The sequence below is a fragment of the Hemicordylus capensis genome, chromosome 6 (assembly GCF_027244095.1).
Source record: "Hemicordylus capensis ecotype Gifberg chromosome 6, rHemCap1.1.pri, whole genome shotgun sequence".
Taxonomy (NCBI): Eukaryota; Metazoa; Chordata; class Lepidosauria; order Squamata; family Cordylidae; genus Hemicordylus; species Hemicordylus capensis.
In genome coordinates, this window is record NC_069662.1 from 139,836,883 (window position 1) to 139,851,026 (window position 14,144).

General features: G+C 43.1%; 1 protein-coding gene across 8 annotated transcripts in view; it reads left to right on the forward strand.

The window, feature by feature from the left end:
* The first annotated feature begins 559 nt into the window (after nt 1-559).
* MLLT10 (MLLT10 histone lysine methyltransferase DOT1L cofactor) overlaps nt 560-14,144 on the forward strand; it is a 191,269-nt gene continuing 177,684 nt past the window's right edge. For 2 of the 8 annotated variants that reach the window (XM_053263416.1, XM_053263418.1), the window contains exons 1-3: nt 563-1,243; nt 7,440-7,519; nt 11,939-11,993. In XM_053263416.1, coding sequence (XP_053119391.1) covers nt 1,075-1,243; nt 7,440-7,519; nt 11,939-11,993 — 304 coding nt within the window. In that variant the 5' untranslated portion in view covers nt 563-1,074. Of the gene's footprint in view, nt 1,244-7,439; nt 7,520-8,446; nt 8,532-11,938; nt 11,994-14,144 lie in introns of those variants that run through there. The other 6 variants (XM_053263413.1, XM_053263412.1, XM_053263417.1 and 3 more) reach the window with 6 other exon arrangements.

Genomic DNA, 14,144 nt, shown 5'->3' on the forward strand with positions numbered 1-14,144 from the left:
TAAAAATGACTTCAGTGCCTCTGTCCAAAAAAGACACGCAGGCATGGGGAACACCTGCTGATCGAATTTCTAGGACCAGTTTAGGGGATCGCAACTGTCCTGTATTCTCAGGCGTTGGCTCTGCCCAGCTAGCTCACTGCTGGGACTCACAAACTCAGCAAGAAAATGTGGCGTAGGTGCGTGCGATTGACTGAGGAAGGCGCTGGAATGCAGCAATGCTGCGGGTCTTCAGATGCACTCCGGCCTGGGGGAAATAAAGCAAATGCAGGAGGAAACGAACAACAAAACACCACCACCACCTCACAGAATGAGTGGTGAGGAGGGACAATTCCCTAGGGAGCAAACGGGAGGTGTCATCTGTGTAAGACGCATTGCAAGCGTGACTGGGAACATGGCCTGTCCCAGGCCTAGTCGTGCATTGCGTGAGTCTCTTAACGCAGAGCCCAGTAGCAACCGGACTTAGAATGTAGCAGCTGCGCTCTTCTCCCCTTCGCGCGCACGTTCTGGAGGCACGTCCGTTAAAAACGGTAGACGCGGGGAGGGGGATTCTTCAGGAGGGAGAGCGCTGAGTAGACAGCGCGCGACACAGAACTTCGCCGCGGCTCGTGTTCCACCGCCGACCCATAAGCCACCGCGAGGAGCGATGAAGGAGGAGGAGGAAGAGGCCGTACCGCGGCCCTCTCCGAGGAGGGTTTGCAGTGCGCCTGCGTGCAGGCCCTGCTCTGTTGCTCTCTTGCGTTGCTGTGTGGCGTCTTCCTCTCCAGTGTGTGGCCGCAGGGCTGCCGCCGCCGCCAATAACCACCGTCTCTTCGCTACTGCTTAAGCGGGAAGATTGACGGGCGCCTGCCCGGCCGCGCCGGCGCTTAGGAGGAATTTCTCCTTCGCTGTCGCTGCCGTCACTGCCGCCGCCACCACCCGCGGCCATGGGTCCTACGTCCCTGCTATGGAGGCGGTACTGGCGGCGGCGGTGGCTGAGCGACTGAAGGCGGAGTGCTGCGAGGGAAGGCGGCGGAAGAGAAGGCGGCGGGGGTCTCTGGTGGTGTGTGCGGTGCTGACGGTGTTTTTAACCTTTAGATGGTCTCTAGCGAGCCGCTGTTGCTGCCTGTGTCACTGGAGGGTGAGTTCTCCAATAGCATGAAGGAGATGATCGGCGGCTGCTGCGTGTGCTCCGACGAGAGGGGCTGGGCCGAGAACCCGCTGGTTTACTGCGACGGGCATGGCTGCAATGTCGCAGTGCATCAAGGTGAGTGAGCGGGAGGGCAGGCGGGCGGGCTTGCTTGCTTCGTCGGCCCCGCGGGACGGCCGCACCTTGGCGAGGCGTGGGGAGTGGGGGCTCGCTCGGGCAGGCCGGCCTAGGCTGCTCCCCGGGGCTTCCAGTTTGCTCGGGCCCTATCTCCACGCACGCCAAAGTCGCCCACGGCAGCTCTTCCCCAGCCTTCTCCTGGCGTCCCTGTGCATGTCTCTCCCTAGGCGTCCGTATCCTCTCTCTCCCCCCGCCCTTAGCTTATCGCTGCCTGCATTTGTGGGTTACTCGTAGCCAGCACAGTAGGAGGGCTGCCAGCCTGGGCACATGCAGGCAGACCTGCGTCCCCCTTCACTCACTCACTCACTCGCACACACGTCGCCATCTCCTTCAAAGTGGAGGAAGGGGGCTATGTACTGTGGCGCAACCAGGGTGGAAGGCAGGCTTTTCCTAGGCCCTGTCCCTCCCTGTGAACTAGCAAGTGGCCTGTCGGCCATCGTGCTTGTTTCTTTAACCTGTGTTTGTCTTGTTTGGCCTTCCGCTCTCAGGTTAGCAGTGAAAGGAGGCAGGAAGGGACAAGTCTGAAGTCTTGGCAAAAACCATTCAACGCTGAGTGTGGGCAGTGACCGCATTTGACTCCTGCCCACGAAATCCGAATCCTTTTACGTTTCTTAGACCTAGAGTAATCCTGCGCCTCCCACGCACACTTCTGTTTCTTAAACGGCGACAAGGAGCCTGGAAACCTGTTTGTCAAAGGGAGAGTTAGCTGTCATGTGACTGGGCTTTCCTTCCCTCCCTCCTTCCCAGAACGTCACTTTGGCTGAATGGTGTCTGCTGGATGAAGAGACTTCCTGTTTGTGGTAGTGTCGTTGGGGGAAGGGAGGAAAGGGGCATTGCAGAATTACTTAGCCTTTGATGGTAGATTTGTTTGGATTAGTGGAGGAGAGCAGTTGGCTGGTGCCCAGCTGAGTGACTGTGCTGCTGCTTGGCTTACTATAATGAGCACAGTGTGTATCTGCTTCTGCGCAAGTTAGCTTTACTTCTGGAACAAGTTCCAGTCCTTGTAATTTGGAGTATGTGAGGGTATGCATGATGGGATATAAAAGGTCCAGGGCTTTCAGATTCGCCCCCCCCCCCGAATCTCACTTCCAAGATAGGTGTTTTGTAGTTATCCCCTTGAAAACTATACAGTTTGTGGTAGGCAGTTGGAATTAACTCCCTGTGAAATCATGGGTCTCTTCTTTACCAAATCTTCAGTAATGTTTTTTGCACCCTAAGGGTGTCTTCACCAACATTCTTGTAATATTGCTTTTGACCCCTGATGTGCACTCTCTTTTTCCTGGAATTGCAGATCTGAACTTAAAAAACCCCAGATACTGAACGTGTGCAGTTACAACTGCACACTTCTACCTACTTTGATACATTTGATGCAGCTTGCTGAAAAAAGGAGAGGGGAAGAACTATGGGTCAAGATGAATGGATAAATGCTGAGATAGAGGGAAATGGTTTGAGTTATCAACTCTGTAGAGCAAATGCGAGACCTTGCTCTACACCAGGGGTTCCCAACCAGGGTTCCTCCAGATGTTGCTGAACTACAACTCCCATCACCCCCAGCTACAATTTATTGTGGCTAGGGATGCTGTGAATTGTAGTTAAGCAACATCTAGAGTACCACCGGATGGGAACACCTGGTCTGCACAAATTTTACAAAAACATTTACAGTACAAGATTTCATGTGAAGAAAGATCAACATTGGCATTCCATTTCCTATTTCAGGATGTAGTGCAGCTTGTTCTTCCCTTCTTTGTATGAGTATTGATGTATGCACACATCCCGCCCTACCCTACACACGCAATCTTTTGCTGTTTTTGGATTTCTCAGTAGTGAGTAAGTGGAGACTGGTGCCCTATATTTATCATAAGTGTCTATGTTTGATACAAGTGAGAGACTCTGGCATTTGTGCTTCTATTCAGTTTTCTGCGCAGGCACCTAACACAACTAATTTTCCTGTTCGTTTTGTTATAATGATGAAGTTAGTAAAATATTTAGGACATCACTTGAGTACAGGAGCTAGGGAAAAATTAGAAAACTGAAAGTGGAGTGAAGAGAGTAGTGAGACCTTTGCGAGGGTAAATATAATATTGTGCAGCTAAATGTTGGTAGGGTTATAAATGGGGCTATTTGAAAAGTCCCTCTTTTCCTAGTTGCTATTTCCTCAAGAGACCCAGATGGAGGTTAGGCAGCCGTGGCAGCAGTGGGGAGCAGCTGTCATTCTTACAGTGCTTTAATCTTCCATGACAGTGCTTTAAGTAAAGGAATTTGAGATGGTAAGACAGTGTTTGTAGAGATGCAGAAATGCTGTGGAATGGCACCTGCAGTGGAATTCGGGGCGATCTTCACATGAACAGTTACTTCAGCAGAATGTGATTTTCCTTGTGGGAAACATACCTGTATTACACAGGTATGTGAACAGTACAGAAATGAGCATCTTCTCCTGGACAACTCCTACAGAATTACTTAAAGGTTTTTGTTCAGTGCTCTCCTGGCTGGCATCTGCTCCTCAGTCTCCTTGACAGTTTTTAGGAAAAATGTAAAGAGGTGGCTTTTCACCCAGGCTTTTAAATGAAAGTATTGATTTTACTGCTGCTTCTTTGTGTTTTTTATGTATTTTTTTAATGGGTTATTAAATTTTTTAAACAGAGATATTATTTTTATATGTATCTGTACTTTTGTATTTTAATTATGCATTTTTAAAAATTGTATTGTAAACCGCTTTGAGATTATTTTAGTGAAAAGTGGTATATAAATAAAACAATAAGTAAATAAAGCCAAGGATATTGAATGCTAGGGATGGGATCTGGTGGCGGCGCTGCACTAATGAGTAGGGCATATAAGTTCTTCAGTAAGGGAGGACAGGAGAAGAGTGGCTAGAATGAAAACTTGCTTTGGGGGAAAAACAGCTATGTTTATGTATATGATCTGTCTTGTCCTGGATCTGCATTACTAGCTCCCATTCTATTTCTGTAACGTTACCCTGGTTAGAGGCATCATGGGCTATAACTTGAGAGCTGCCAGCACCATCTAAGGCATACTGGCAGCCCGTGTTCTCAGCATCTCTAAAACCAGTTTTGCTGAGTGTGTAGTAAAATATTAGGATGCATTTTGGAAAAGGTTCCAATTTCACAAGAATGTTTTTATTCAAATGCAGCTAACTTGTAACTGTTTGTTTATATTCCAAGTGTAATTTAGAACACACCTCAGCAATAGGATTGCTACAAATGGAGGAACTAATCCCCCAAATTAAAGTAATCTCCACTGAATCTGTTGATTTTGTTTGAGCTAATGACCAGAATTTATGGTTGGTAGAGTCACAAATAGAGGCCCTGTCTGCATAGTATATCTAAGATTGCAATCTTATGCATATCTTCCTGAGAAATTGTCTAACTGAATTCAATATATATTAACTTCCAAATAAATATGCATCGGATTGGATTGCATGCTGTATAACTCAAGCTACCCCCAGTTTCAGTGCTGATCTGATGTGTTCATTCTGAGTGATAAATTAGACTTCTATGTGGCCCACATTTTACTGCTGAAATGTTTTGTCTCATACTTGCTGTCTGTGTTCATGTTTTGATTGTTTAGCTTTATGATGTGGTTCAATTCTGGATTATGAAGCTCTGGACCAGTTGCTCTTGTATGTAATTGTCTTAATAGTGCACAGTTGGTTACTTTGGTTATGTTGCTAATGCCTGAGGCACATGGATTTTGGAGAGAGTTGCACACATGTAGCATTCTTACTTAAATTGTATGAGATTAAATCCTTGATCAAATTCTTGAGGCTTAAACTTTTCAGTATCAGCAAATATTGATGTAACGCAGAGTACATTAAGTGCGTGCATGTACACATTTTTCTTGTGCTCCAAACTAGCTATTTAATGTAGTTAAGGCTTCCTATTATAAAGTTTAATGGATATTGATGAGAGCACAGCAGTGTGGAGAGTTGCATGTTTGAGTATGCATCATAAGGACTGCAAAAATGCATTGTACAATTCATCTGAGGTGGATAGCAATTGCTTTGGAGAGTGATAGGAACACTTGCCTTTCACTCCCTAATCCTCTGCTGTCCCATAGTGCTCTTTTTTGGAGTCAGAAATAACACTTTGGCTTGCATAGTTGTATCTCTGACTCTGAGAGTCTTCCCTATGCTATGCTTCCCAAGTTGAAGTGGGGGGAAAGTACTGTGTTCCATCTCTGGCTTAAAAGCATGGAGAGAGGACAGGGGCTAGAGCAGGTGGTAGGGCCTGAGCAATTTATTTCAAAGCTGGAAGATTGTATGGGGATGGCTCTTCTGTTGGGCTTGCGCCAGACAAAATAGTTGTAGAATTAGACCTCTGGAAGGATATGTAAAGTTCACAAACAGGAAGGTTGAGGAGCCATAGAATGATAACCAGCAGGAGTATTATTATTATTATTATTATTAATATTACATTTATATCCTGCTCTTCCTCCAAGGAGCCCAGAGTGGTGTACTACATACTTAAGTTCCTCTTTCACAACAACCCTGTGAAGTAGGTTAGGCTGAGAGAGAAGTGACTGGCCCAGAGTCACCCAGCTAGTATCATGGCTGAATGGGGATTTGAACTTGGGTCTCCCCGGTCCTAGTCCAGCACTCTAACCACTACACCACGATTTGAAACAGGATCTGAGATCAGAAACTTATAAAAATCAAAGAACACAAAGGTAAACTAGAGCTCAGGAACCAGCAGATGGACTATTCAAAGTTTCAGTGCAAAAGAAGAAATAGAAGCCAGGAGTGATTCTGGTTATAATTGGATAAACTGTCCAAAGGAACTGGGAGGTGAGAAAAGGACACTGCTAGAAGCAGTTCTAGTGGGAAGATAGGTAGAGAATCATATACAGGAGCTTTAGGATGCAAGGTTGGGTTGATTATTGTTCAGGGAAAGCTTTGTATACAGCTGGGGAAGCTTTATTCTTGGAAAAGTGTCAAATTAAGGGAAGAGCCAAGCTGTCCAAGCACACTTGTAAGGGAGAATAAGCCCTTTGCTGCTAAAAACCTTCAAGCCTTAGTGACTCTGGCCCAGTTCTGATTATAATCTAAATTCTGGTTTAGATTATCATGAACAAGCTGCAGTCACTCTTGGCTCATATGCTGCTTCTCCTTCACACATGTGAGAAGAGAGTGAAAACTTGCACTTTCATTTTAGACCAAACCACAGTTTCCTGAAATTGTACATAACTGGAAACTATGGATTAGTAAAAAAAATGATTAGTTACTACTCCTCTTTTGTATGGGAAGAAGGGAGGGGAGCATGAGAGTTTGAGGTTTGGTATGCTTTGTTGGAATTTAAACTGTAATTTAGATTATCATGTCAGCTGGAGCCAAGGATGAAAATTCAAGACTCCTTGGGCCCATGTGTTCTGCCCTGCAGTAATCTTGAACATATAACTACTATGTTGTCGTATTTTCAGATAACTAAAGAGCTGATTTGAATTCATCAGTCTTTTGAGAGCAAAATCACTATTTTCTTAAAATTCTGGTAGAGTGCCTTACAGTAACACCTACATGGTGGTGTTAGCATTGGCAGTCTGCTCTGAAAAGCTGTTTTATAGAATATTTTTCTTTAGAACTTGACAGAACACTGCAAGATATTCCCCTCAGAAGATGAAGCCACTCTGGGAAGAGCAGAAGGTTTCAAGTTCCCTCCCTGGCTTCTCCAAGATAGGGCTGAGAGAGATTCCTGCCTGCAACCTTGGAGAAGCCGCTGCCAGTCTGTGAAGACAATACTGAGCTAGATAGACCAATGGTCTGACTCAGTATATGGCAGTTTCCTATGTTCCTAACACCAGCTCGTGCCATTAATGTCAAGGGCAGTTCTGCCTTTACTTTCAGTGTGATGTGGATTGCACTCAGAATTATTTAGATGTTGGTTGTGAACACACTTGCCTGCAAACACTACTTGGAATTTTATTATACTGATTCTATGATCAATATATTTTTCTTTCATTTAATGGATTTATTTGACTGGCTCCTAATTGGTAAAGTGCCCCATATCCATTAACCTGTGAAATGCTTGTAGGCATGTACCAGATCCAGTTTTTTTTTTGTAAATCGTGACTGTAATATCCATATGATTATAACATGATTTATCTGGCTCTTCCTCTCTCAAAATAGCTTGCTATGGAATTGTACAAGTACCCACTGGACCTTGGTTTTGTAGAAAATGTGAATCTCAGGAAAGAGCAGCTAGAGTGGTAAGTTTAAACTAATGTATAATGCTTACATGCAGATTTGTTATAATTAACATTTTTAAGCACAGTTCTGCGCAACAGCATTGCTCAAAATGTGTGGTTCTTAGAAGGCAAAACTTTCAGTTGCAGTTTTGACTCATTCAGGCATACATTTGCTGGAAGTTTATAGGAGTCCCATTATTTTTTCTTTGCCTGGGTTTCTCCATCCCTTCTAGCTTTTACCTGAAAGTTCAGAGTGCTCCAGGTGGAACTGGCAGTGCTGCTTAGAGCCACTCCCACTGCATGCTCCATAGCTGTTTCCCCCCTCTGCCAGACGGGAAAGGGACAGTTATTGCATAGAGGCTGTGAAACAATCGGAGGGAGGCTGATTTGATTTTAGTTTGCATGCTGTTTGGAACTCTTTAACTTTGAACATGTGGAAACGGCTCTGGAGTGTGAATTCCAAATCCAGATGATTCTCTTGTAAATGCTGATTCATGTTTTTTGTACTAGAAGTGCAGTAAAGAAGGTGAAGCTTTATGTGGATTTGAGAACTAAACTGTTCTTAACTGGGCATGAAATCCTGGGGTGGGGGGGGGAGTTACGGGATCAAAGGGGAAGTTTTCTGTAAGAGCCAAAAGATACTTGAAGCTATCCATTCATCCATGGCAGATTGGGATCTGGGTCTTGCTCCATTTTTTTGAAAAAATGCTTTTGGAAGGCAACAAATTAAATGCTTGCAGATCATGTCACTACCACAAGATCTGCCTTTCGTCTTCCACATCTAGGCCTCCTTTGCACTCAGACTCCCAAGATAGAACTTCCCCTTTGACCACCACCTGTATTACCATATGTGCTGCAGAGGTCTGGTTATGTCCCTCCATGCAGTTTTTGGAAGGTGTGCAGTGGTGTGTTCTTTTTGGTTTTGACCGTGGTCTCATATACTTTTAGGAGAACTCATAACCATACAGGCAGTGTATCCAGATGTGTTGACCAGATTTATTTACCACATTGGTTTACAGTGAGAGTTTACTTGGTGAGCTACCCTTTCCAGCTGTCTTCTGTTATGCTCAATGACCTTTCCTTGGGTGTTGGACCATGTCAGAGTTTCAGTTCTAGTGTAGGTGATAGCTATATTCAAAGTCTTGGGTTACTGAATGTGTCACAAGTGATTTAGTGTTCTGGTGACTTTCTGAACTAGCTGCCTTCTGCTGGCTTCAGAATATCACACATCTGATGGGTAGAAATTCTGCTGCTTCTGTTTTTTGGTATGTTATTTTCTAGTAAGTTAGTGAGAGACTGCTGCAATGTGGCCTACCCATTCTCCTCTTGAGGGACAGCATTTTCTCTTGCTTGTAATATAGCCCTGAAACCTAACTCCATCCCCCACCCCAAAAATCTCTTTTACACCGGATGAGAACATCTGGAGAGGGAAATAACCATTAATTCTCTAAGGAAAATAAAATGCAGTGAGGAGCCGCCACTAGGAAGAGAAGGGTGCAAGTCATTCTTGGTTGTACCCAAAGTGTGGCTTGATAGAGTGCTTTGCACACAACCCTCCTCCAAGTAGTTCTATACAGAAATATACAGTTGGTTTTATACAACCTTTCCATAGGTTGGAAAGGTTGTGCCGTCGAGTCAGTGTCGACTCCTGCCGACCACAGAGCCATATGGTTTTCTTGGTAGAATACAGGAGGGGTTTACCATTGACTTCTCCTGCGCAGTATGAGATGATGCCTTTCAGCAGCTTCCTATATCGCTGCTGCCCGATATAGGAGTTTCCCATATTCTGGGAAACACCCCAGTGGGGATTTGAACCAACAGCCTCCTGCTCTCTAGGCAGGATGCTTCCCTGCTGCACCATTAGGTGTATATTTAGGCTCCATACTTAGTGTATATTATTGGTCCTAAGACGCTCTTTGGACCCCTGTTTTAAGAGTTTCTTTTTTTTTATCTTGGCAAGCTATTTTGTTGTTGAAGTCAGTTTTCAATAAATCTTAAAGCTTGCTTCAGGCCTTTAAGACCCAGAGCGCTCTCTCTCTCTCTCTCTCTCTCTCTCTCTCTCTCTCTCTCTCTCTCTCTCTCTCCCCCTCTTTTCCTTTTGCTTTTCTTCTATCTGGGCTATTGGCGGGATGAGTTCTGCTAGGTGTTGTTTACTCTTGACCTAGAGGTTCACTTTCCATTGGGATTGTCTTTGGGGAGAAATTGAGTGTTGATCCCAGTTTGGGAATCCTGAGGGAAAACATCAAGGAGAAATGACAGGCATTTTAGAGGCCAAGTCTTGCTTTCAGTCTCCACTTGAGTATTCCTGGTAGGGTTAGAATCTAAACAGGCCTGAAATGGAAAATCATGATCTTGATGGGGAAGTGGTGGTGCAAATTATTGCTTTTTTGCATGTTGCTATCATGCCCAATAGCTTTTTCTCAGAGGGTGATAACAACACATCTATGGAAATGTAAGACAATTAATTGAGTTGAGTCACTTGGGTAGAAGTGACTTCTTCCGTTATTGCAGGATAATAATGCTTTGGAAGTACTTATGATCTCTTCTTTGAAAAAGACAGTTCTGGCTTGTAAAGCCTTCCATTATATATTCTTAGATATTTGTGGTTGGAGTTGGATGTTTTTTGGCAGCTCTTGTGGTAAATGTGGATGTCTAACTGCATGCTTTGGTCTTAATCCCTCCTTAGATAATGATACTGAAGTCTGCATGTATGTCACTTATGGGCATTTCTAAGGGTAACAGAATCAAGCATGTTACCACTTTGTCAATGACTAAAGCCATAAGCATATTTTCAAGTTGATATTGTGTACATATACTGGCAAGAAAACATTTCCTACTTTAAGGCTATATTTTTACAAAACGCTTACATGTTAGTGTCTGAAACATGCAAAATGTTTCAGAACCTTGGAATTGCCTTGATCTCTGTTTAGTTCTGACCGCTTGGAGGGAAACTGAGTGTCTTCTGAAGGCCTGGAAACTAAAGAGAGCCTTAGATCGAGCTTCTAGTGGTCAGCATCCTTGCCCGCTTCTTGCTGATATTTCCCTCCATACAAATTCTTCTCAAATTCTTGTAAAAGCCAATGTATGCAGAATGCTTTAAAAAACCCCAAATGTTGCAAAAGCAAAACACAAACACAAGTTAAGATAAGATGTAGTGCTTGGGTTTATTAGAAAGAACTGTGCATTGGTCTGTGCAATGCACCCGCACTCCATGATGCTTTTCTTGTACCAGAAATATTTAACACTGTTCTTAGGGAAGTGCAATAATTCAGTTTTCTAGGAAGGTCCATTGTAGATCCCCAGATAAGATACACTAACACAGGGGTTCCCAACAAGAAGGGCTCCCAAGGGGTACTCCAAACTCTCTTGTCTCCCTGAAGCTGTAATACTTAACCTACTGAGGATCACTGGCTTGAAGTTGGTGTGTCCACTGCAGAAGGGGAGGGAGGAGTGTGAAACTCTCCTCTTCTGCTCCTGATTTCCTGGCTGTATGTTGAAGTGCAGGGTACCTCCTTCCCTCCCCTAACTGACAGGCTTCAGAAAATCAGCATTGAGTACTCCCACTGAAATTAATGGGACAAGTTTATTTGTCCCATTTTAAGTTCAAGAAGACTGCTTATGAATAACTTGGTATGGATGTGAACTAGCTTCTGTAGTTGCCTGTTTTCTTAACTGTAACATTAAATTTGTATTTTTAAGTATATATGTGTACACACATTCTTAAATGTTATAGTTTTGAGACAAGCTACTCTTGGGACACTGACTGGTTGCTTATTCCATATTAAGTTACTCATCAGCAGTCTTAATAAAATCAATGGGAAAAGTTAATTGTTTTATTAATATAGTGGGAATACTCATGAGTAACTTGGCCTGAATGTAAGCCAGTGACTAACTGGCTAAAAGGCTTTGGAGGGCTGCTTGTCTTCTACTTGGAGCCTGAATCTCAGTCTTCAAGGGGAAGCCAAGCAGAATCTAAAAACTTTTAGCTGTTTTTACAAGCAACTAGAAAGAATTCGATTTAAGAGTCAAATGCTGAGGTCATTCACACAATTTAAAAAAGTGTTCTACCCAGGTTTGGGAGCTGTGTGGGCTACCAATTCTTGGTTGTGTGGAAACAAGGTAGGAAGAAAACCTGGGTAGAAGTGATTGTGTGGAAGCAAGGTAGGGGGGAAATCTGGGCAGCTTTTCCTCCTTGCACACAATCTTGCTTTTACTCAAAATTGGGAGCACACATAGCTCCCAAACCCAGGTAGAACACTGTTTTTTATTGTGTGAATGACCTCGTTTGAGTACTGTGCTGTGATTTAAGGAATAATAAGGCTTTTGCATTTACTCATCTCATGAATTGTAAATAATTGGCTGGCTGCATGAAAATATTAAAATGGTACATCGTGGTTTTTCTGAATTTTTTTGTTCATAGTTATTTTTCCTTTTCTATAGAGATGCGAGTTATGCCCTCACAAGGATGGTGCTTTAAAAAGGACAGACAATGGGGGTAAGCTCCTAAAAATGCTTCTCTGCTTTCTATTTTTATACGTATTAACCTCTTCCTAAATACCAAATCTTGTCCCCTCTTTACAGTTCTTTGCAATGTGCTGCTTTAAATTGGGACTAGTGTAGCATGCGTAATGGTTAATAAGGGTTTGGGGCTCCATCTGTAGATCTTCTGATATACTAAAGATCTCTGAGACGACATCTGTATTCAAGAGTTTATATATTTAATAATTTAGGTGTTCATCACTGTAAAATGTATTTATTCCTGTAGCATATGTATGAGTTTGAGAAATCTTATCTTCCTCTTACACATGGAGAATAAGGGCACTGTATCATGCTGGAGGGCTGCATGCAAATTGTAGACCTTAATTTATGCAGAAATCATTCAGTGTATGTGAACAGTGCAGGTTATTTAATTTAATCTGTAGCAGTGGCTCACTGTTCTCAGTGAGCACACTTAAAATGATGAGTAAGTGCTCTGTAGTACTACTTGGCTTTAAAATGGAACAACTCTTAAAATTTTATTTTTGGAATTAAACTCCAGCTACAAATTGTCTCATTTTTGGAAAATGATCCCTGGTTGCTGGCACACTCCACCAAACTGGTCTTGCAAAAGATACATGTCAGGATTCTAACGAAAGTGCTTCTTTTTAAACTGGGTTCAGTTGTTGAAAGTTTATGGAGAACTTTTATTTCCTGGGTGCATAATTTCCTTTATCTAATGTAGAACTGTGCCTGTGCTATGTGTATTTGATAAAAGATATGCCCTAATTATCACTTACCGTATGTAACTTAATGTGATGCCTTTAGGTATCAATAAAACATGATTTATGAATTCTTAGCTTTGGCTGTTTGTAAGAGCTGAAATGTGCCTATTAGAAGAAATCTGCATAAATTAGCTCTTGTTTGCCTAATTATTTTTTAGCTTCATGGTTGGAATGCAGCATGGGTGGTTTTAGTGCAGAATATAGGCAGCTCTGCATATGAGCCTTGTGTAACAGCTGGTGCTATGTACTGGAAAATAAGCTGCTTTTGCCATCGTATGGATATGGGCTACTGCTCCCATGCATACTTGGATTGCTACCTTAAACAGAAGTATTAAATGCTCCTAAACTTGCATTAGAATTGGAAATCTGTAGTAGGCTCCCCCAGATGAAGCCTGTGACCAAGGTATCTTCAGGGTAAGCAAAAGCTGAGGGAGTTGAGTTCACCACAAAATAAGGAAACAAAATAGGATTTAAAATTAGTATAAATTAAAAATCATTTATAATAGTTGGGGGTAACAAGAGGACAAGCAAGGTTTTGTTAATTTCCACGCTATAAAAGACTTGGTAAAAATGCAGACTTTCATCATGTTACTAATCAATCTGTTGACTTATAAGTGATGTCCCTTTTCCTCTTATCCATACGTTATAATAGATTTCATGTGTGTGACTCAGAGTGTATAACCAAGTAACCACCTAAAAGCAACATTACCAACTTTCTATTAGCACTTCTGGGTGCAGGATAGAACTGTTACTCCATTGTCTCAGGTCACCTGAGGTGAGGGTGCATATCTCTGGGCCAGTGTGTAGTGTAGTGTGGTTAAAATGCTGGACTAGGACCAGGGAGATCCAAGTTCAAATCCCCATTCAGCCTTGAAAGTCACTGGGTGACTCTGGGCCAGTCACAACTCTCTCAGCCTAATCTACCTCACAGGGTTGTTGTGAGGATAAACATAACCATATACACCGCTTTGGCCTCCTTGGAGGAAGAGTGGGATATAAATGTAGAAATTAAAAATAATAAATAATTCAAGCCCCTCTGGGCATGGTGGCCCAATTAGGATGGTCCGCTCCTAAAGGCTGATAGAACCTGTGGGTTTCGAAAATGTCATTGGAATGTTGCCAGCCACTTAACTGAATCATGTAAAAGTCCTATTTGATCTCGAGAATATGGAATTGATCTGGGTTGTGGACACAATCTCTCTGTATGCTCTCTCCTGTGGGTTAGATGTTGCATGGAGTAGAAGATGGTGAAGTAGCAGAGATGAGAGGTTGAGCAATGGTGGATAAAAACGAATAAAATATAGCACTTGTGTTCTCATGTAGGTTAGGTCTTGTGCAGGAGGTGCCCATAGTGCATTTGCTTGGATGCATTTCTGAGGATGTGG